At 47.4% G+C, this 21,355-nt stretch overlaps 3 protein-coding genes across 4 annotated transcripts; all 3 read left to right on the top strand.

Annotated features, from left to right (window-relative positions):
- The first annotated feature begins 1,291 nt into the window (after positions 1-1,291).
- Pa2g4 (proliferation-associated 2G4) lies at positions 1,292-9,275 on the top strand. Its single transcript, XM_028786646.1, has 13 exons — positions 1,292-1,528; positions 3,455-3,583; positions 3,804-3,909; positions 4,000-4,069; positions 4,216-4,308; positions 6,025-6,088; positions 6,315-6,393; positions 6,778-6,856; positions 6,940-7,073; positions 7,529-7,623; positions 7,703-7,830; positions 7,945-7,998; positions 8,090-9,275. The coding sequence occupies exons 1-13, from the start codon at positions 1,441-1,443 to the stop codon at positions 8,153-8,155; spliced, it is 1,185 nt and encodes a 394-aa protein (XP_028642479.1). The 5' UTR covers positions 1,292-1,440; the 3' UTR covers positions 8,156-9,275.
- A 5,818-nt stretch (positions 9,276-15,093) lies between these two features.
- On the top strand, positions 15,094-16,174 carry Rpl41 (ribosomal protein L41). Its single transcript, XM_028786703.1, has 4 exons — positions 15,094-15,169; positions 15,286-15,310; positions 15,605-15,627; positions 15,834-16,174. Exons 2-4 carry the CDS (start codon positions 15,299-15,301, stop codon positions 15,874-15,876), a joined length of 78 nt encoding a protein of 25 aa, XP_028642536.1. The 5' UTR covers positions 15,094-15,169; positions 15,286-15,298; the 3' UTR covers positions 15,877-16,174.
- A 353-nt stretch (positions 16,175-16,527) lies between these two features.
- Positions 16,528-20,795, top strand: Zc3h10 (zinc finger CCCH-type containing 10). 2 transcript variants are annotated; one of them, XM_028786662.1, is made up of 3 exons: positions 16,528-16,601; positions 17,419-17,482; positions 18,814-20,795. In XM_028786662.1, the coding sequence occupies exon 3, from the start codon at positions 18,866-18,868 to the stop codon at positions 20,177-20,179; it is 1,314 nt and encodes a 437-aa protein (XP_028642495.1). In that variant the 5' UTR covers positions 16,528-16,601; positions 17,419-17,482; positions 18,814-18,865; the 3' UTR covers positions 20,180-20,795. The 2 variants fall into 2 exon arrangements, with proteins under 2 accessions (XP_028642495.1, XP_028642496.1); XM_028786663.1 differs by lacking the exon at positions 16,528-16,601 and adding an exon at positions 16,689-17,133.
- The last annotated feature ends 560 nt before the right edge of the window (positions 20,796-21,355 follow it).

The raw sequence follows: 21,355 nt of genomic DNA, 5'->3' as shown, positions 1-21,355 counted from the left end.
TACGTGTCTAAATAAAAAATGTCAAAGCTTTTGTGTGTGTGTGGTTTTTGTGGATTTCTGTCAAGTGAAAAGTGCATGAGACTATCCCTTCTCTTTGCTTCTTAACAGTGGGTGGCTTTCTCTGCTTCTGACATTCTGTCACAAGTAATGGAACCAAGCTTTATTTGTTGTGTTTTTAAATTTTTAATTATGTGTATGTGAGAGAGTGGGAGTTTGGGAATGTTGTTATGTGCATGTGAGTGCAACGCCCACAGAGATCAACACGTTGCTAGAGTTACAGGTGATTGTAATGTGCTTAGCATGGGTGCCGCGAACTCCCTCCCCTCTGCAAGAATGCCAGGTTATAACAGTTAAACCATTTCTCCAGACCCTGTTTGCATTCTAGTCCTTTTTACTAAAGGGTTTTACTGGTGATCGGTACAAAGGAGCAAAAGTGTAAACAATCAGAAACAAAACTCCCAAATCCCGGATTGTCTGGAGAAAATAGAAACGCTCAAGCCTTGGGTTGTTTTTATTTTTTCCTACACAGGTAGAATACTGAAAACTTGAAATTAATTCAGAACTCATTCTCTTAAGAGTGACCAAATCCTTCCTAAACATTTCCCTTAGATGCCCCCATCAAAACCCACTGTTGGAACAATAGTGCCTTTTTATTCTAGTCCAGTAGGAAGTCTGGCCTTTATATTGGCAGGCCATGATACATGTATAATCATCACTCCGGCTGTCCAGTTAGTGCTCACTCCCAGCACCCTAGGACTTCCACCTCCGCTCAGCTCCTCCCCATTCTCCCAGCACAGGAGGATTTGACCAGCCAGGCCGGTCGCTCCTGCCAACCCGGGAATCCGAGACTAAGCGCACGGGACAACCGCCCAAGACGTACGTACACATTGACCCTGGTACTATGGCTCCACCCTGCTCCACCCTGCTCCACCCGGCCCAGCAGCCTCTCAACCCTTTTCTCCGTGTAGCTCCGCCCTGCCTCGCTTGGCCCGCCCCTCGCTGTTAAGAGCGCTGGGTCGGCGTGAATGAGAGGTTTTTCCCGGAGAGACCACGCTTTCCCTCAAGCTCCCCAACGGCTCCGCCTTCCCGCCGGAGCCAGACTCTTCCCAGCGTGCCCGGCGACTCCGGCGTGCGCAGACTTGGGAGGGCAAGGCACCCAGGGCCTGGCGGAGGGGCGCGAGGAGCAGGTTGGGAATTGTAGTTCTGGAGCCCTCGAGGACGGCTGGAGACTAGACGCCGGCAGGACTCATTGTCCCAGTGTACCCTGCGCCTCAGCCCGCGCGCTCGCAGCTTCTCGCTCTCTCTGCCCGCCCTCCGGCTCCCTTGCTTGCTCGCGCTTTCCTCGCGGACCGAAGAGACTCTAGCTACAGCTTGTGGCTGGGAAGGGAGACGGAGGCCGCAGCTCAGGGAAAGTGAAGCTGCAGTAGTGGCAGTAGGAAGATGTCGGGCGAAGACGAGCAGCAGGAGCAAACTATCGCCGAGGACCTGGTCGTGACCAAGTATAAGATGGGGGGCGACATCGCCAACCGTGAGTGCGGCCTCGGGGGTCTTGGAATACAGGCTGAGTGGGAGAGGTTTGGGGCTGTCTCCGGAGGGCTGTAGCCGCTGGGTCTTGCGGAGTGAGCCACCGAGGGGCGCGTGCCGACGGCCGGGGGCGACGTGGTGGGGAGATCTGGTGTCGCCCTGGGGACTGAGCAGCCATGCCTGGGCTGGAGAGTGGAGGTGCGGGCTGGCGACCGCGAGGAGCGCAGAGAAGGGAAGGGGCCCAGGCATGCTCCGACCCTAGGCGGTTGGTAAGGAGGCAAGGCGCGTCGTCTTCTGCCCATCACCCTTCGGTTTGTCGGATCTTTGCTCCTGACTGGCAGCAGTGAGGCCACCTCGGAAAGGAAGCGGCCAGCTGTTGGCGACGGAAGCGCCCCTCTGCCAGTCGTGGCTCTTGACCCGCGGGAGCCGAGCCGGCACGTGTTGCCAGGTCCCTGTGCGGATCGCTGACTCCCCACTTCCTCTCCTACCGTGCTTCCCCACCACGTGCTTTGCTAAAGTCTTTACTTTAGGTCTTCTTAGTGGGGGGCCCCCTTCTCCCTTGACCTAGCTCGAGGGACCGTTGGAAGACACGTCTGGAGCTTCTAACACAACTCTTAAAAGATACCTGGCTTTCTTGTATGACTGACTACTGCCCCTGCCTGTGAAGGCGGCCTTTAATTTTTGTTCTTAGAGCATTTACAGTGTTTGGAGGTTCTGCTTAGACAGCTGGGCAAGCCTGTCAATACTGGAAAGGGGTGGGGAGGGACATGGATTTTAGGATTATAAGCATTTCTTATGTGATCTTTACTCTCTTAACAGTTGTCTGCCACTTGGGCAGATAAACTTTCTGTTTTCTTTCTCCTCTCCCTCCCCACCCCCCTTATTTTCCGGGGCTTTCTGTGTAGCCCTGGCTGTTCTGGTACTCCTTTCTCAGACCAGGCTGGCCTGAGAGATCCGCCCACCTCAGCTTCCCAGAGTGCTGGGATTAAAGGCGTGTGTTTAACCACGTCCGGCTCTTTCCCATTTTTAAGTCAGTTGAGATAAAAAACTGTCTTAGGCCTTTAGGATAGTCTTGACAAAATACTTGAAGAAGGTATTTAGGATGTCTTTGGTTAAATCTGAGTTCTTCTGGTTCCCAAAGAATAACCAAAAACATAAATCATCAAACCTATACAAAATAATAACCTTATTTGGGGTGATGTTTTAGTATTTGATATTGGTTTGAATCAGAAAAAATTTCGATCCGCACAGGCAATTGTGACTTCAGATAAGTTTTGAAGCTGGTTACATGTTTTCTTGATATATTGGAAGTAAACTTTGAGCCCTCTGAATCTTTGAGACCTTGGGTTAATTCCCCTGGGCTTATATACTTAGATGTGGGGAAATACAGCCACATAAATTGTGATTACTACCTACTTAGTGTCTGGGGAGGGAAGAAGGTAACATTTAACAATGCTTCAACTTTGACTCAGCGATTCTCTACCTTCCCATTGTCCCCGACGCCTATAAATTTCTTCTTGTCTGCATGTGAGTGTGGGGTGTCTTGGGGCAGAGTTCCCTGACTGTCATGATTCTGTATTGCCATAGCATCCTTGGTGTGTATAAGGCCTAAAGCGTATACCCAAGTGTCAAATAATTTAAAGGAGAGAAGTGAGTGCTGACCTTTTTATTTTTAGAAGGGAAGGTAGAAAGTAGAGCTGGGTGTAGTGGTTCTTACCTTTACTGCCAGCACCATGAATTGTAGGACAGTCAGGGGTATGTCTCAAGAAAAAGCATTAAAGATGGGTAGATTATTCCAGGACATAAACCTTTCCTCGATCTCTATCTTAGGACAATGAATGGCGATAGGGAGTATGAGAAACTAAATTCAGTTCCCAGGCTAATCAGATGATGAATGCATGCAGGGCTGATGGGATTCTTCTGTCCCCAGGGGTGCTCCGGTCTCTGGTGGAAGCTTCCAGCTCAGGTGTATCTGTGCTGAGCTTGTGTGAGAAAGGTGACGCCATGATTATGGAAGAGACAGGGAAGATCTTCAAGAAGGAGAAGGAGATGAAGAAAGGTAAGAAGGAGAGAGACCCCTCTTAATGTCAACTGTTTGAATCCAGCCACCTAGTCGCCCTCCCCTGCAAACCACCCCCCATCTCTGTTTAAGCTATTTGGAAATCTGAGTAGCAAGTGGGATGGGTACTCTAAAGCAAGTCCCCTTCAGCTTTTCTAAAGGGCAGGAGGTGTTCCCAAGCGAGAGCAAGGCAGTAAGGTTGATGGTTCTTTTTTTACAGGTATTGCCTTTCCTACCAGCATTTCCGTAAATAACTGTGTGTGTCACTTCTCCCCTTTGAAGAGTGACCAGGACTATATACTCAAGGAAGGCGACTTGGTAAAAATGTAAGATTAAGCCATTGTGGCGTATTTATTTGTTATTTTCCTGCTTGTTCACACAGCCGGTTCCTAATGCAGTGCTGTCTTGTCTTCTAGTGACCTTGGGGTTCATGTGGATGGCTTCATTGCCAATGTGGCTCACACTTTTGTAATTGGTGTAGCTCAGGTAGGTAGCATGCTTTTGAACTTTGCTAAGTCCTGATAAGGGCATATACTACCATTTGTTTTTAATCTCCATCGGAGTGCCACAAACTTTTGTCACACATTAGTGGACTTTCCAGAATAATACAGGCTATATTTCTTTATTTACAGGGGACCCAGGTAACAGGGCGGAAAGCAGATGTCATTAAGGCCGCTCACCTATGTGCCGAAGCTGCTTTACGACTGGTCAAACCTGGAAACCAGGTAAGGTACTTCCTTGTAATTCCAAAGCTTAACAGAAAGAAAGATGAATCAGGCGTCTATAAACAGCAGTCAGCTGAGTGCCTGCTGTCCATGCAGGGTATAGGGGATGTCATTTCTTCCTGTGGAACCTATAATGACCATTCTTAGGTTTTTGTTTGTGTGTTTTGACCCCAAAATAATTTGAGCTACAAAACTAACTGAAACAATTTTTTTACAGTTGTATGTGAGTGCCCGTTGTGTTGGTGTGTGCCTTTATGTCTTTGCTTTTCCTGTTTGTGTGCTGAGTGCACACAGTTTGTATTCATTCTCCTGATCAAAGTCTTTGTGTCCTTCTGATAAACAACTTCAGAGTTTTCTAGCACTTTGAAGGTGCCTAGCCTGTGGTAAGTTAGGCTAGTTGTTCCTATCTTTTTTCTCTTTTTTTGGGTTTTTCGAGACAGGGTTTCTCTGTGTAGCCCTGGCTGTCCTGGAACTCACTCTGTAGACCAGGCTGGCCTTGAACTTAGAAATCTCTGCCTCCCAAGTGCTGGGATTAAAGGCGTGTGCCACCACTGCCTGGCACCTATCATTTTTTATATTTGCTTTTGTATTGGCTATTTGCATAATGGTTAGTCTGTAGCTATTGAATCAGATGCAGTCTATGAGCTCAATTTTTGAAGTCATCTTTTCCTCCCTGGTGTCCCTGATTCCCCTGGGATTACAGTGTGTGAAATTTCCTCATCTGTAAACTAGGAAAAGTATCAGGGACTAGTAGCTTGGATGAAGAGGACTGTTAGGGTCAACAGGAAGTTGCAGTACGCGAGGACCCTTTGCACTCTGCCTGTTGGCCTATTTGATCCCTAGGACCTACTTGATACAAAATAAGAACTGTCTCCTAGAACTTACATTTATTTAGTAATAATAAATGTATGCACACAAACACATTTAAAATGTTTTCTTTTGCCCATCTTGAAACAGCTTGTATATTGTGTATGCCAGGCAGGCCTTGAACTCAGGTTCTCCTGCCTCTACCTCCCAAGTTCTAGGAGTAAAGGCATGCACTACTTTGCCTGGCACAGATTTTTTTTTTTAATTAAGAATAAACTTTTGTGTTTACTTGTTCCCTAAATGCCAAGGCCAATGATGCTCACACAACCCCATCATTTCTACAAACTTAGACCCAGGGGAGGGTGGCGTGCACCTTTATTCCCAGCACTTGAGAGGCATCTGACTGGGCATCTAAGAATGACCTTTATAGGTTCCACAGGAAGAAATTAATTATATTCCTTGTCTTGTTGGGAAATAGGCGTTTATGGCAAGGTTTCTTCACTAAATGCTTGCTTAGCTTTGGACAAATCAGTTAACTTTTTTGAGTCTGTTGCCCTGTCCTCTGGATTGGGGTATACATCTGCTGTGTTCTTGAAAAAGTGTTGTCTACTTGGGTCATGTTTATGAAAGCAATTTTTTGTGAGATGAGACAGGGTTTCTTTCCTCTGTGTAGCTCTAGCTGTCCTGGACTCGCTCTATAGACCAGGCTGGCCTTGAACTCAGAGGTCCTCCTACCTCTGCCAAGTGCTGGGAATAAAGGTGCACACCACCCTCCCCTGGATCTGAGTTTATAGAAATGATGAGGTTGTGAGAATCATTGCCATTTAGTAAGGGGATGTTAGAAAATCTGTTGAGAGAAAAGGTTAGAAAGCAGATCATCTCACCTTTCATTTGCTCTTGTACTTCTAGAACACACAAGTGACAGAAGCCTGGAACAAAGTTGCTCACTCATTTAATTGCACGCCAATAGAAGGTAAGACCTCAGATAACAGGGTCAAAGGTCTGACGATAAATAGTGTAGAATTAAGGATCCATCCTGGCTCTAGCTTTGTCTAAGGCAGAGACCTCTCCACGCCTTCTTTCCATAGTCAGGTATAATTGCACCATCAAACTACGTACTTATGTGAGTGGGTTTGGAAGCCATTTGGGGGCAGTACACCCCTATAGCTGCTACCATAGTTTTTTTATCCTGTCTGTAGGTATGCTGTCACACCAGTTGAAGCAGCATGTGATCGATGGAGAGAAAACCATTATCCAGAATCCTACAGACCAGCAGAAGTAAGTCCCAACCCATTTGTCTTTACCATATTGTATAAGCTGTCAGTTTTATCTGTCTGTGCCCCTACTTTGATCAGGGTTACCTCCTTCAAACTACTACAGGGTACTGTGGATTTTTTTAAAGGATCTCAATTATTGTCTTTGTGTCTGTCTACTCCTGGAGCTGGAGTTAAAGGCAGTAGCAAACCCACCTACCTGGTTTGGGTGCTGAGAACTGAACTCAGGTCCTGTAGAGAGGAGTGTGTGTGTTTGTATTTGGGGGGAACTGAGTATGACTGGCCTAGAACTTGTAGCAAGGCTTCTGCCTCCTGATGCTGAGATCACAGGCTTGCTCCTCTATATTTGGCTTTTGTACTCTTAGGATTCCCTCTCTGTTCCTTTTAGGAAGGACCATGAAAAGGCAGAATTTGAGGTACATGAGGTTTATGCCGTGGATGTCCTCGTCAGCTCAGGAGAAGGCAAGGTAATCTCAGAGTTAACAAAAAGGATTACTTTTGAAGATGTGTTCACCAGACCAATTTGACCTGACTAACTTCACTCTCTTAGGCCAAAGATGCAGGACAGAGAACCACCATTTACAAGCGAGACCCCTCTAAACAATATGGCCTGAAAATGAAAACTTCACGTGCCTTTTTCAGTGAGGTGGAAAGGCGTTTTGATGCCATGCCGTTTACTTTAAGGTACTACGTATGGCAAGAACAGTACTGGGAAACCAGTCTGACTCAGTTTGTACACCCAGGAATGGTTTCCCCATCCCTTGGCCCTCCCTCCCTCGCTCTCCTGCCCAGACTTGTAGCTCCTGCCTGAATGCACGTCCTCTGTTCCACCCATCTCCTTGTTGAATATAATAGAGAACAAACCCAAACAATTTCTATACAAGGATAGCAACGATTTAAGAACACGACTGAGTGTGGTGGCAAATGCTTGTGATGCCAGCACTCCATAGGCTGAGGCAGGAATATCAAGACAGCCTGAGCTACATTGAGCAAAACCCTGTCTTAAACAACAGGGCTACTTGATGTGCATTGTAGGTTGTCCCCTGGCCTCCACACCCATTCCCTGCCTCCCAGGTTCCATCATACATGCAATCCCATAAGGTGTTAAGGAAACCCAAATCCTGTTTTTCTCTCCCCAGAGCATTTGAAGATGAGAAGAAGGCTCGAATGGGTGTGGTAGAGTGTGCCAAACATGAGTTACTACAGCCATTTAACGTTCTCTATGAGAAGGAGGGTGAGTCTTAAGGGTTTTCTTTCAAGAGTTCCCTCCTTGCAACCTCAGAAAAAGCTAAGTAACTTTTCCTTTCCCATAGGTGAGTTTGTTGCTCAGTTTAAATTTACAGTTCTACTCATGCCCAATGGCCCCATGCGGATAACCAGTGGTCCCTTTGAGCCTGACCTGTACAAGTCTGAGATGGAGGTCCAGGATGCAGAGCTGAAGGTTAGTGTTGAATGGAAATGTGGTCATGGGACACTTGACGTTCTGGAAAGATTTCCAAAGCACTGCACCTTGTTATCCCACATTGCTCAGAATTTGCCTTCTCCTGTTTTCCAGGCTCTTCTCCAGAGTTCTGCAAGTCGAAAAACCCAGAAAAAGAAGAAAAAGAAGGTGTGTGATGTTAAAAATGGGTAGGGTGCGAGCTCACCCCTGCTCTGACTGAGACATACAAATCAATCACTTGTCTTTCTCCTGTCTGCAGGCCTCCAAGACTGCAGAAAATGCCACCAGTGGAGATGCATTAGAAGAGAATGGAGCTGGGGACTGAGGTGGGTCCCCTTCCCAGCTTGTCATTCCTGCCTCACCCCCTCCCACCGCACCCCAGGCTCTGTCAAGTGCAGTTCGTCTTCTCCACCCAAGACTACCAGCAGAGCGGGGGTCTTCTGCCCTCATCCCGGTCCCCCACCTACCCACCCAATCCTTTCAACAAAAAACCAGCTCCGACTGACTCTGGTGTTGGGAGGCCAGGCTTCCCAACCACCGAAGACTACTTTTAGTAGAAAAAGAAATTGAGTAATAAAATCAGGAGTCAAAATCCACCGTCGTCAAGCCCCTCTTTCTAGCCTTTTCTACTCCGCTTGGTCAAGGTTTGTGGCCCTACTACAGGACAGAAAGGAGGCGAAGTTAGCCACCAACATTGAAACCTCAGCTGAGATTTTTATGTCACTGGTAGCATTTCTCACTCTTGGGGGTTTTTTCTGTTTCTCCCAGTCTGTCATCAAGTATTTAATCTGCCCTCAAAGAGGGCTGGCTGTGGCAGATTCCTCGTGACCTGCTTAGGCAGGGTATCTGTTTAGGCCCTTCCTATTTCTAGAAGCTGAATTCTCCGTTAAGAAGAGATTTTTATCTATTGAATGGATCCTCGTTTGTAAAATTTAGTCATTTTTGTTCTGTGGAGTCCTTCAATCCTACCAATTTTCACAAAATTGTAATTCATACCAACCATGTTTCCTGCATTTTCTCTCACTTGATTTTAGGCCCTATATTGAAAATCCCAGTGGGTTTTTGTTCCCTGTTTAAATTGTTTTGTGTGTATGGTGGGGTGGAGTTGGTTTGAAACAGGGTCTCACTAACTCTGGCTGGCTTCAAACTATGTCAACCTGGCTAGCCTTCACAGAGATCCACCTGCCTCTGCCTCCTGAGTGCTAGAATTAAAGGTGTGTACCACCACACCCAGCTACCTATCTTTGAGTTCCCTCCCTTGAAAGAAAAACCAGGAACCAGAGGAGTAGAGAAGAGAACTGACTTTCTGAAGCTGTGGACTTGGATGACTTGCTGGGGGTTTTTAGAGAAAGGTTACAATTTGTACCTCTGGCATGCTGTCCCAGGGAACCAAGGCTGAGGTTTTTGAAATGACATTGCATTAAAATAAATTTGAATTTGCTCACTGTTATGTGTTCTCTTTGTGGTGGGGATGAAACAATTTAAGGCAGGATTTCTCAGTGTAGCCCTAGCTGTAAACCAGGCTGGTCTTGGACTCCGCACACACACACATAAACACACACACACACACACACACACACGCACGCTTCTGCTTCCTGAGTGCTGGAATTAAATCCAAGCATTGGCACTGTCCCCCCGAACTATGTTTTAAGCTTTTCCTGTTCTTTGACAGAGGTTGGAAGCATGTCACTCAAGGAAGTGATGATCAACTGAAGGCTATCTGGGCATATGAGTGGCATATTTTTGAAACAGTTTTTTTCTCTAGCCCTGGCTATCCCGAGTCCTTGTATAGACCAGGCTAACCCAGAACTCAGATCTGTCTGCCTCTGACAGTCTCCCAAATGCTAGAGTTAAAGGCAGATGCCACATCACCTGGTTTTAGAATCTCAAAATGAGTACCTACCTGCTAAGCTGGAATACAAGCATTGTTAGGACTGGGGCACTTACTATGTACTATAAAAGCAACATGGCAAGTTTGCCATGAGGTCCTGAATTATAGGCACATGTCAGTCACAACAATGCACTGTGTGGATCTTTGTACATGCTAGGCAAGCACTCTACCAACATGTTACACAAGTTTTCAGTGTCAAGCTATGCTGGAGTAACTGGTTAAAATGGTTTTAGTTTTACTACATACAAAGCACTCCTGAACCATGAATACTTTAGTGAGCAAAGCTGAAGGATAAATATACATGTTCTCTAAACAGAGTGGCTTGGTTTTCCTGGACTCTCTTTGTTTGTTTTTTGGTTTTTTTTTTTTTTGTTTGTTTGTTTTCGAGACAGGGTTTCTCTGTATAGCCCTGGCTGTCCTGGAACTCACTCTGTAGACCAGGCTGGCCTCGAACTCATAAATCCGCCTGCCTCTCCCTCCCAAGTGCTGGGGTTAAAGGCGTGCGCCACCACCGCCCGGCTCCTGGACTCTTGAAACAGGTACTTTATGAATTATGTTCTTAAAGTCATGGTAATAATACTCTTGCCTCAGCCTCTGGCACTGGTGTTCTTGGTGTCTACCACCACAACTGATTGGCTGTTGGCTGTTAGTGGGCATGCTGATTTAACACACTATGGACAGGGTAATGTGGAGAAGTCTTCCTCAATTTTTCTGCAAACCCCATACCACCAGAAGCAAACTAAATATGAGCCAGATTCCTTCAGAGTTCACATAAACTGGTAATAAGGATGGGTTTGTAAAACGTTCTCTTTTTCTCTTAGTTTGAGACACTAGCTCAGGCTGTAAGATCATCCCGGTGGGATTTTTAATCTGGATTTTTAAAATGTGAGCTCGAGCCGGGCGGTGGTGGCGCACGCCTTTAACCCCAGCACTTGGGAGGCAGAGGCTGGCAGATTTCTGAGTTCGAGGCCAGCCTGGTCTACAGAGTGAGTTCCAGGACAGCCAGGGCTACACAGAGAAACCCTGTCTCGAAAAACCAAAAAAAAAAAAAAAAAAAAAAAAAAAGTGAGCTCGAGATGGAATTTTGGTCCAGTTTACAGTGATTATCTAACATACATGAAGCCCTAAGGTTGGGTTTCCAGTTCTACATAGTGTATGCCCATAATCCCAGGATTTAGAAGGGGAGGCAAGAGAGTTGGAAGTTCAGAGGCATCCTTAGCTATATATCAAGTTTGAGACCAGCTCAGGATACATGAGACCTTGACTCAACAGAAAACAGGAGGCTGAGGCAAAGGGGTCATGAGCTCAAGTCAGCCTGAGCAATTTATTTAGCTAAAGCCCTTCTCAAAATTAGAAGGCCTATCCTTCAGGCAAGAGGCAGAAGCAGACAGATCTCAGTGAGTTAAGAGGCTAGCTTGTTCTAGGGCAAGTTCCAGGAGAGCCAGGACTATATAGAGAAACTCTTGTCTTGAAACACCAAAATAAGAATAAGAAGTTTGCTCTTTCCTCTCCACCATCTTCTGTCTCCCTCTCTCTCTCACCCTCCATCTTTAATAAACTCCACTCCCGTGGGGGAAAAAAAAAGAATAAGAAGTTTGGGAGCTAGAGAGATGGCTCAGAGGTTAAGAGCACTGAGCCTCTTCTTGAGTTCAATTCCCAGCAACCACATGGTGGCTCACAGCCATCTGTAATGAGATCTGATGCCTTCTGGTGTGTCTGAAGACAGTGAGTGTATTCATATACAATAAATAAATAAATCTTTAGAAAAAAAGTAAGTTTGAAGGATTAAACTGGGTGTAGAAATATCCACTATTCATCCCAGTATTCTAGAGGCAAAAGCAGACAGATCTTGAGTTCCAGGAGAGACAAGGACTATCTTTTAGACCTTGTGAAGAAGGAAATATGAAGGGCTAAATTCAGTAGTAGTCCAATCTCAGCAGTTTGTCCTCAAACTTTGTTTTGTTTTTAAGACAGGGTCATTTTTATGAAGTTCTAGTTGTCCTGGACCTATGTAGACCAGGCTAGCTTCAAGTTCAGAGTGCTAGGTTCATACACCACCACACTTGGCTACAATGAGGAAAAAAATGTTAAACCACTGAAAAGGAAGGGTTATAATCAACACACAAAAAAAATCTCTTAAATTTAGAGCGAAGTGTGGTTGTGCACAGTTTTAATCCCAGTGCTTAATCTGACTAAACTGGCTAATCTCATGAGGCTATGTCATCTATGGATCATGGCTGGTGAAAGCTAAGTAGTGAGATGAGATCCTATCTCAAAATATAAATCTCTTAAATATTTTAACAAGATGAAGTCTATACTTAAGTTTCTGGGGTTTTGTTTTGTTTTTACGCAGACTGGCCTTGAACTTGCTATGTATCACAAGCTAACAGAGTTTATGATCCTCCTGCCTCAGTCTTTGTGCTATAATGCCTGCTCTCCCTTTCTTTGAGATTAAAGACATACACCACCAGAAACAGTCTTTTCTCCCTTTCTGGTTTTGTTTGTTTGTTTGTCTTAGGGGCTGTTTTTCATGACAGGGTGTCTTTGTGTAGCTGTAGCTGTTCTAAAAATAGGTCTGCAGACCAGGCTGGCCTCCTTACAGAGATCTGCCTGTTTCTGCCTCCTGAGTGCTGGGTTTAAAGGTGTGCACCACCACCACCACCACCAGCCCTCTCTTTTTAAATTTTCTCTTTTTTTCAACTCTATTTTTGTTATTTATGTTTTGCAACCAATCCAAATATGACACACTAAGATAAATTTTGTTTGTTATTAAGAAAAAAAAAGTTGTTATAAAATGAGACTTGGGATTTTTGTTGCGAATACCTGGAGAGTTCTGGTTATCTCCTGAGTGATGTCATCTTCTGCCTGCAACTTCCCCCAGACACATTAGGAGGACCCCGTCTCTGTAGAGTTCTTTGGTTCTCCCACAGAAGTTTGTTTATTCTGTCAGAATAACGAATATCACACTGAGTTTGTGCCAGGTCTCTCACCCACGTTTTAATTCTGATGTACTGTTTGCAGCATGGGAGTGGTTCTCTTTTTAAATTCTTAACTCTTCCATAGTTTTGGGAGTTTTTTGTTTGTCTTATTGTGTTTGTTGTTCTTGGTTTTGTTTTTGAAATGCAGTTTCTCTGTCTAACAGCACTGACTGTCCGGGAACTTTGTAGACCAGGCTTGCCTTGAACTCACAGAGATCTGCCTGTCTCTGCCTCCCGGAGTGCTGGGATTAAAGGTATGTGCCACTAGCCTTCGGGTAGTTAGCAGATGAGCTTTGTGGTCAGAAATCTCTAGTGACGTTGCCCTCAAAATAATCGATGAGGATCAAAGTTGCTTACTGATTCTCTTCCTAAAGAACTGATCTACCCAGTGGTGGCACATGCTTTTAATCCAGCACTTGGGAGTTGGGAGGCGGAGACAAGTAGATCTCTGTGAGTTCAAGGTCAGTCTGACCTACAGAGCTAATTCCAGGACAGTTAGGACTATACAGAGAAACCCTGTTTCAAAACAAAACAAAACAAAACAAAAAACAGAACTGATCTACCATCTGTAATGGCTATTCTTGGTTGTCAATTTAACTACATCTGGAACTAAAACCCAAAATTGGAAAGCATATCTATTTTGTTTTTTTTGTTGTTGTTGTTGTTTATGCTTTTTGTGTTTTTCTTTTCTTTTGCTTAACTTGATCCACTTATAATCTTGGTCTTTGAGATAGGAAGGTAGACTTTTCATCCAGATCATTCGAACTGGGAAAACACGCTCTTTTAATCTGGATCTTCTGTTGAGAAGACACACCTTAAATCCGGATCATTAATTCAGATCTAATCTGGGCCAGGACTACTAGAATCGTATATAAGGACATGGAACAAGGAAGCTTTGCTCTTTGCCAGTTTGCCCTCACTGCTAGCTAGTCTGTTCATTCTTTGGGATTCCAGCTTAAACGAGGCGGTAAGACACTCAGCCTTGTGGGCTGAACAGCTACTGGATTTTTGGACTTTCTGCTCACAGCCAGCCAACTTGTAAGTCATTCATTTTATTTTTTAAATATTTATTTTATGTATATGAGTACACTGTTGCTATCTTCAGACACTCCAGAAGAGGGCATTGGGTCCCATTACAGGTGGTTATGAGCCACCATGTGGTTGCTAGGAATTGAACTCAGGACCTCTGGAAGAGCAGTCAGTGTTCTTAACCGCTGAGCCATCTCTCCAGCCCAAGTCATTCATTTTAATACCCTTTCTCTCTCTCTCTCTCTCTCTCTCTCTCTCTCTCTCTCTCTCTCCCTCCCTCTCTCTCTCTCTCTTAATATATTTTAGATCTATAAATTTTATAAATCTATAAATTATGTTGCTGTTGAGAACCCTGACTAAAAACACTACCATAAAGGGGACTTTATGCTTCTTAAGAGAGTTCTAAACCCTTGAGACCCTCTCAAAACAAAGGAGGAGTAAGTAACAGGTGTAGTCCAGAGGACCTGAGTTTATTCCCATTCCCAGCACCCAGGTGGGCAGCTCAAAACAGCTTGTGAAATAGACTCAAAGAATCCAATGTCCTCTTTCAGGCCTCAGCTGGTACCTGCATGCCCTTACATACAAACCAACATACAGACACAATTAAAAAAAAAATTGCTAGGTATAATGGTTGAAAACCAAACTACCATGATTATGTCTTTTTGTAGTATGAAAGCTTTCTCTGCTTGCCGTTTTCCATCCTCTGGTTTCTAAATTTTTGTTTCGAAACAGGGTTTCTCTATGTAGCCCTGGCTGTCCTGGAACTCACTAACTCACTCTGTAGATCAGAGTGGCCTTGAACTCAGAGATCCTCCTGCCTCTTCCTAGGGAAAACCGTGCAGCACCACCTCCTGGTTCTAAAATCTTAAATCTTTTAGAAATTGACTGACACAATGTTTAACTGGGGGATGGTGGAAGGATCAAACAAGTGATAATTAGAAATTATTTGTTTATGTATTTATTTATTTTAGGCAGCGTCTCATTATGTAGGTCAGATTCACAGAGATTCGTCTGCCTCCCAGGACTTGGTAATAAAGGCGTGCACCTCTAAGCCAGGGCAAAACTAGTAATTTTTACTACAAGCCACTCCTATTAATAGTAAATGGAGGCATTTACCAAGAAACTACAACTCCCATAAAGCAACGAGGGAGAAGACAGGTTTTTTTTTTTTTTCCGCCTACTTTTTCTCAGTCCCATACTGGAAACTGGTGTTCGTGCTGAAATAATACAATATCCTTAAAATAGAAGGAAAGGTGGGGCTTGATAACGCGCACTCAAAATATTTTGTATACGCTAGTAAGGCGGCCGGAAGTCACTGTCTGGAGCAGCCCCGCCCTAAGGGAAACAGAAGGGGCGGCCCGGAAGTGACGACACCGAGCACGCCATTAAATAGCAGTAGGCCGAACTCCCCGCTCTCTCGGTCTTAGCGCCATCTTCCTTGGTGAGTCGCGTTGTTGGCTGGTGTTCGGGCTTCGAGTACAATCCATTAACATCCGACCTCCGCATTTACTATCACCACAGCGGACTAACGCCAGTTTCTTTCCCCTTTCTTTCTAGAGACTCCTGCGCCATGAGAGCGAAGGTGAGCGGTTCTTAAGTGACGAGCTTGGGCGGTAGGAAGGAATTGCGAGGCGGAAAAAAAAAAATCAGGCAGCGAATCTCCGCCATGGTTCCTCTACGGGTTTCTAAACGGTTTGCTGCGGGTTTTTAAGTCCTTGCTGGAGAAAGGATGGGGTGGGAAAACAAGGGATTCGGGTCTGAAATGGAGCCGGTGTCGCATCAGCTCTGATCCTTTGTCGAGCCCTGTAGTTTAACGTCCTTACCTGACCCTGTCGCTAACGTTCTTTTTTGTCTTCTCACATGATCGGGTGTTTAGTGGCGGAAGAAGAGAATGCGCAGGTAGGTTCACTTTAAAACTACGTTGGGGGCGATGGAGGCAAAGCTTGGGGCGGGACGTTTTGTTGTGCTTAGAGGAACCAGGAGTTTAAGCACAGTCCAGCAGGAACTAGTGCTTGCTGGTTCCATTGTCTTTTGTATTAAGTGCAGACTGATAAATGTAAAGAGGGGGATAATAATAATTCTGTGTTGTGTGCTTTCCGTTCCAGGCTGAAGCGCAAGAGAAGAAAGATGAGGCAGAGGTCCAAGTAGAACCCCAGCTTGTGCACCCACGAAGCCCGCGGGAGCAGAAGTGAGGGATGCCGAAGGCTCGGGACACCGGGGACGAGCTGTTGGGACTGTATGCTGCTGTCGGTACTAAGTCTCTGTAGACCTGGAATGTCAACCTCGTCGAGATCACCTAGGAAAATGACTGCCTTTCTTACAACTAAAACCAGTCCCGCTGGCCCTCTGCCCCGGACCTCTGGCATTCTGGACTAGTTCTGTTCTCTTGTGGCCAAGTGTAACTCGTGTACAATAAACCCTCTTGCTGTCAGCTGAAGAATCAAAACTGCTGTTACGTGTTCTTTGCGGCTCCTTTGGGTGGGGAGTTTGTGTAGTTTCTGTGTAGGCAACAGCCTGGGTGTCCCATCTGGCTGGAGCCAGTCGATTGGAGTGTGCGCCCGAGGCTTAAGTCGCAGGCTTCGTGCGTTCACAGCGCCACTCCTACGTTTTGGGGGTACCCGCTGCGTAGAAATGGACGCCGTGTGAGTTCCGGGTCCGGCGGAGTCGTGTTACCATGGTGACTGACGCGCAAGGCTTGCTGGGAGCTTCCTGCGGCTAGGAGCACGCAAGTTGCACCATAGAGTGTGTTTCCGGGTCTGGCGGCTAGAGCGTCCCTTTCTTCCGCAGGAAGCGGAAGATCCGTAGGGTGGGCGGCTCTTTGTCGAAGCTAGAGGACCGGCAGGCGGCAGCAGCAACTACGGCGGCGGCGGCAGGTGAGGGAGGCGGGAGACTTAGGTGGAGGCCGCGCCCGGAGGGGAGGAGTCGGGGATGGCCCAGCGGCTGGGCTCCGCCGGGCCACACGAGCCTCCCCGAGCCCCCGCCCGGAACCGACCTGGCTCTTGCTCGTTACCCAGGACAGAGCCCTTTTTCTGACTGACCTCGCTTCCCGAGCTAAACGCCAGCTCCGTGACGTCACAGCCCTGCCCATCCCCTCTGCCTGATGTCACCCCGAGCCCCCTCCCCTTTCACTCTTCGCTTCCTCAGTGTCCTAGTCACCTGGTCCGCGGCTGAGTGCTGGCACCGCATCACGGAGCCGGCCAAGCCCGAAGACTTCCAGGGAAACTCGTAGGACTTTTTCGTGAACTCTAGGGTGTTGGGGGGGCCGTCGTAGTCACCGCCCCCAAGTCTAATCTCGCCTTCCCACTGACAGTAGTCAGTTGTTGCCCTTGTGCAGCCTTCGGGTTTGGCGTTCCGAACTCCAACCCTAGATCGGACTTTGAACACCCCTATCCTTCTCATCTTGAGGTAAAGCTCCCCTAACCCTGCTGTCACCAGAAACTGTTTTTGTTTTTCAGTTCAGCTTCCCAATTTTTATTGGTCAGTTCTAGCTCTTATCCTTCTTAATAGGGACTTCTCTATGATAGGTGACGTTCACTTTGAACTCTTAAGGGAGCCTAAAAGCCGCAAAGCTCTTAACCTTTTTCTCAGAATTCATTCCAGTGTATGAAAACCACCTCATAGCCCTTTCCAGTTTTTTTTTTTTTCCTTGTTCTGCTCAAATCTACAGTTTTGTTTTGTTTTCTTGTTCAGAACCCAGCAGTGATGTGGAGGTGGAGACTCACGGGAGCCCCGGACTTCACCTGAGCTACCTCAGGTATTAATTCTGGGATAATTGGGTGAGGAAGACTATCAGATCTAGTTATCTGCTTCTGGTGGGACCCGAAGCATAGGTCAGGGTTTGAAGGCGTTTAGTCTTCACCTGGTCGTCGTTTATCTCTTAGTAAGGGCTTGTTTCTAACCACTTGTTTCTTTTATTCTGGGGCCACTCTTCCCATCTTCCATATTGTGTATCTCTGGCTTCTAATCTGGTTAGTCATTTTAGGGAAATCTAAACACAAAGTCAAGGTGTGAATGGGATAGGTCAAAGACATCAAGAAAAAGGTATCTTTATTCCTAATGGAAACTAGGAACTTCTACTGTTTGACCAGTAGGGGGAGCCTGAGTCTTATTTAGGGAACATTTTAGAAGATTAGACACGTGGTAGTAGGAACTCCCAGTCTTTCTTAGGGGTAGAGAGAAAGGGAGGGCTAGAATTAGGGCAGTGGACTGACATTCCAGAGCTCTCTTGAGAAACAGGAGACTTAAAAAGCTTTTATAGAGTCTATAAATAAAGAGGGTTTTTATGGGGTAAGGAGTGCTATGGTTTGATATCAGTGGGCTCTTCATGGAGTGGGGTGGAGATTGGGAAAAGAAAGGTCACCGGTCCTGTGAAATTAACCCCTTCCCACCTTGACCTTTCCACAGTTTGTCCTGGGGATCTAGAAGTAGAAAGTTCAGCCCAGAATGTCCTTCCTTGAAATTAGGGTGTTTGTGTGTGGAACGGGATGGGAGATGAACAGGTTTAAGGGTTACCCTGTAGCTAGTGACACCAGTCTTTTTACCAAGGATTTCTAAAATATGTGGATACTTGAGCTGAGTTCACATGGAAGAGGGATTAAGGGAAGTTCTGTCTCTGGTGTCACTTCATCCACGAGTTGTCAAAGCTAAACAGCCCATGGCAGAGCAGTATTACCAGTCCCAAGTCTGTTCACACACCAACACCTGTTTTAGTTTCTCTCCCACAACTTACATAAGAGAAGGTAAAATCTAACACTGTCCCCCCCCTGGCTGATCCTCATAATAAGATGAAGTGGTTTCACCCCAGCTCCCCTCCGGTGTTAGCCAGTCTCCTCCGGTGTTAGCCAGTCTCCTCCGGTGTTAGCCAGTCTCCTCCGGTGTTAGCCAGGCAAGTGTGAATCACTCCAAACAAGACCGGGTGCACAAGGGTCTGGGCGGGACTCCTGGCACGTCAGCCGGGCCAGCTAGAATTCTCCTTGGATTCTCCATCTCCAAAGCCATTGCCTCAGAGGCCTGCCCACTGTATGGTCAGGAGAGTGGGAGCTTTCCAGAGGACCCCTGTTTGACACGGTTCTCTTTCTCTAACAGTCGCCAAGAGTGGCAAGAAAAGGAAGAAGACCCTGAGTTGGGGGGGACCAGGATGCCTGACCGGGACAGCTATGCCAACGGCACTGGGAGCAGCGGTGGAGGCCCTGGAGGTGGTGGCAGTGAGGAGGCCAGTGGGGCAGGGACAGGCAGTGGGGGGGCCACCTCAGATGCCATCTGTAGAGACTTCCTGAGGAACGTCTGCAAGCGAGGCAAGCGTTGTCGATACCGCCACCCGGACATGAGTGAGGTATCCAACCTAGGGGTAAGCAAAAATGAATTTATCTTCTGCCATGACTTCCAAAACAAGGAGTGCAGCCGCCCCAACTGCCGTTTCATCCATGGCTCCAAGGAGGATGAGGATGGCTATAAGAAGACAGGAGAGCTGCCTCCGCGGCTGAGGCAGAAAGTGGCTGCCGGGCTGGGTCTCTCACCTGCCGACCTGCCCAATGGTAAGGAGGAGGTCCCTATCTGCCGCGACTTCCTCAAAGGCGACTGTCAGAGAGGAAGCAAGTGCAAGTTCCGTCACCTGCAGAGGGATTTTGAGTTTGATGCTCGAGGTGGAGGCGGCACTGGATGTGGAGGCTCGGCGGGCTCTGCTCCCCCAGGACGACGGCATGATCTCTATGACATCTACGACCTTCCGGAAAGGGAAAGGGGCTTTGAGGACCACGAACCAGGCCCTAAGCGCCGGAGGGGTGGCTGCTGCCCTCCCGATGGCCTCCATTTTGAGTCCTATGAATGTAACCTGGCCCCGCTCCGTGGGGTTGAGTGCAGACTGCTAGAGGAGGAGAACGCCCTGCTCAGGAAACGTGTAGAGGAGCTGAAGAAGCAGGTCAGCAACCTGCTGGCCACCAACGAGGTGCTCCTGGAGCAGAATGCCCAGTTCCGAAATCAGGCCAAGGTTATGACCCTGAGCTCCACTGCACCCGCGACTGAGCAGACGCTGGCCCCCACCGTGGGCACTGTGGCCACTTTTAACCATGGCATTGCCCAGACTCACACTACCCTGAGCAGCCAGGCTCTGCAGCCTCGTCCTGTGTCCCAGCAAGAACTTGTTGCTCCTGCTGGAGCACCGGCTGCTCCCCCAACTAATGCTGCACCTCCTGCTGCTCCGCCACCCCCACCTCCACACCTGAACCCAGAGATCACGCCATTGTCAGCCGCTTTGGCTCAAACCATTGCCCAGGGGATGGCACCCCCGCCTGTTTCCATGGCCCCAGTAGCTGTATCTGTGGCCCCTGTGGCTCCCGTGGCTGTGTCCATGGCCCAGCCCTTAGCAGGGATCACAATGAGCCACACAACTACTCCTATGGTGACTTACCCCATTGCTTCCCAGAGCATGCGCATCACAGCCATGCCTCATTGACAGGACTCACGGATACGCTACTCCCTGTTACATCATCTGAGGGCTGGGGTCCAGGGGCCCTTCCCCACCTGCATAGCCCTCCCAGGCTCTGTCCGAAGGGCCGCTCAGAAACTAGGACAAGAGACTACAAGGAGTATACTTGGTAGGAGCATCTCCTGAGGCAGGGTTGTGCTGGTGTGTTCTCCCCACTCTTGAGAGGGTCCTCTCCTTCAGGCCTCAACTCACACAGGCTTGCATAGGAGTTGAGACTGAAGCCAGGAGAAAGGAAGGACTAAGGGACTGTGTTTTCTCATAGGCAGTTGGGGGTGTCCCTGGTCTTGTTTTCATTGTGAACAGCACAGATTCCAGCACTGGTGTGGGAGAGAAGAATTCCCCGCCCAGAGAGAGAGCCAGGAAAGACCAAGAAAGTGGAAGTCAGTGGTCAGGAGCCTGCAGATGACCTCACGGGAGCCTGCAGATGGTGCAGGGCCCAGAAATAATCCTGTGCCCCTGGGAAGGCCGGGACCATAGTACTCCAACCCAGACTAGGGGAACATTCGCTTACCTCGCTTGGCCTGGAAATCTGTAGGGCAGTGCCCACTACTTTCCAAAGAAGTAAAAAAACGTTATTTTTTAACTAAAGAAGTGAAATTGCTTTGATGGCTGTTGGGGAAGATTGGAGCAGAAAACAGATGTCATGCCAAAAAAAAAAAAAAAAAAAGGGTAAAGACCCTCCCCCCAGGTAGCCTGGGTAAGATGTCAAATGACCATGACCGAATGGGGCTTTGGTTTGGGGAAGGCACTTTCTGGGATAAAAGAAATGGAGCCACCGAGTCTAGTTTAAAAATAGCCCTGTCTGTTTCTAGTCTCTGTCTTCATGTGCTATTCCCAGGTTGCCTTGGTAACCAGGGCTCTTAGGGTCATTCAGGGGGGTAGGTACTAAGGAGGGTGTATGTGCTGAGAAATGGGGCTCCAGGGTGTTGTGCAGTTAACAGATGCCCTTACTCAAACAGCAGGACAGGTGGCGTTGCCTCCCCAAGCTGTTGATGGCGGTTTATGTCTTCCTGCTCCAACTGCTGCAGGGCCAGTGCTTTCGGCTTTCCAGGCTTCAGAAGTGCTAGGCAAAGATAGGCGTGGTGGCATAGATCTAATCCTAGCACTTGGAAGAGGATGGGACCCAAGGATCAAGAGTTAGAG

Source organism: Grammomys surdaster, unplaced genomic scaffold (assembly GCF_004785775.1).
Source record: "Grammomys surdaster isolate TR1022 unplaced genomic scaffold, NIH_TR_1.0 125562, whole genome shotgun sequence".
In the NCBI taxonomy this organism is placed as follows: domain Eukaryota; kingdom Metazoa; phylum Chordata; class Mammalia; order Rodentia; family Muridae; genus Grammomys; species Grammomys surdaster.
The sequence above is the reverse complement of the archived record's forward strand: the minus strand, read 5'-3'. Positions and strand labels throughout refer to the sequence as shown.

Excerpts from the sequence above, each read along its gene's own strand:
- Zc3h10 (XM_028786662.1), top strand. The coding sequence starts at position 18,866 with ATGCCTGACCGGGACAGCTATGCCAACGGCACTGGGAGCAGCGGTGGA.
- Rpl41 (XM_028786703.1), top strand. Across the intron at positions 15,628-15,833 it reads CGGAAGAAGAGAATGCGCAG|GCTGAAGCGCAAGAGAAGAA; the intron begins GTAGGTTCACTT and ends TTTCCGTTCCAG.
- Pa2g4 (XM_028786646.1), top strand. The coding sequence starts at position 1,441 with ATGTCGGGCGAAGACGAGCAGCAGGAGCAAACTATCGCCGAGGACCTG. Across the intron at positions 1,529-3,454 it reads GGGGGGCGACATCGCCAACC|GGGTGCTCCGGTCTCTGGTG; the intron begins GTGAGTGCGGCC and ends TTCTGTCCCCAG. Across the intron at positions 6,089-6,314 it reads TAATTGCACGCCAATAGAAG|GTATGCTGTCACACCAGTTG; the intron begins GTAAGACCTCAG and ends TCCTGTCTGTAG.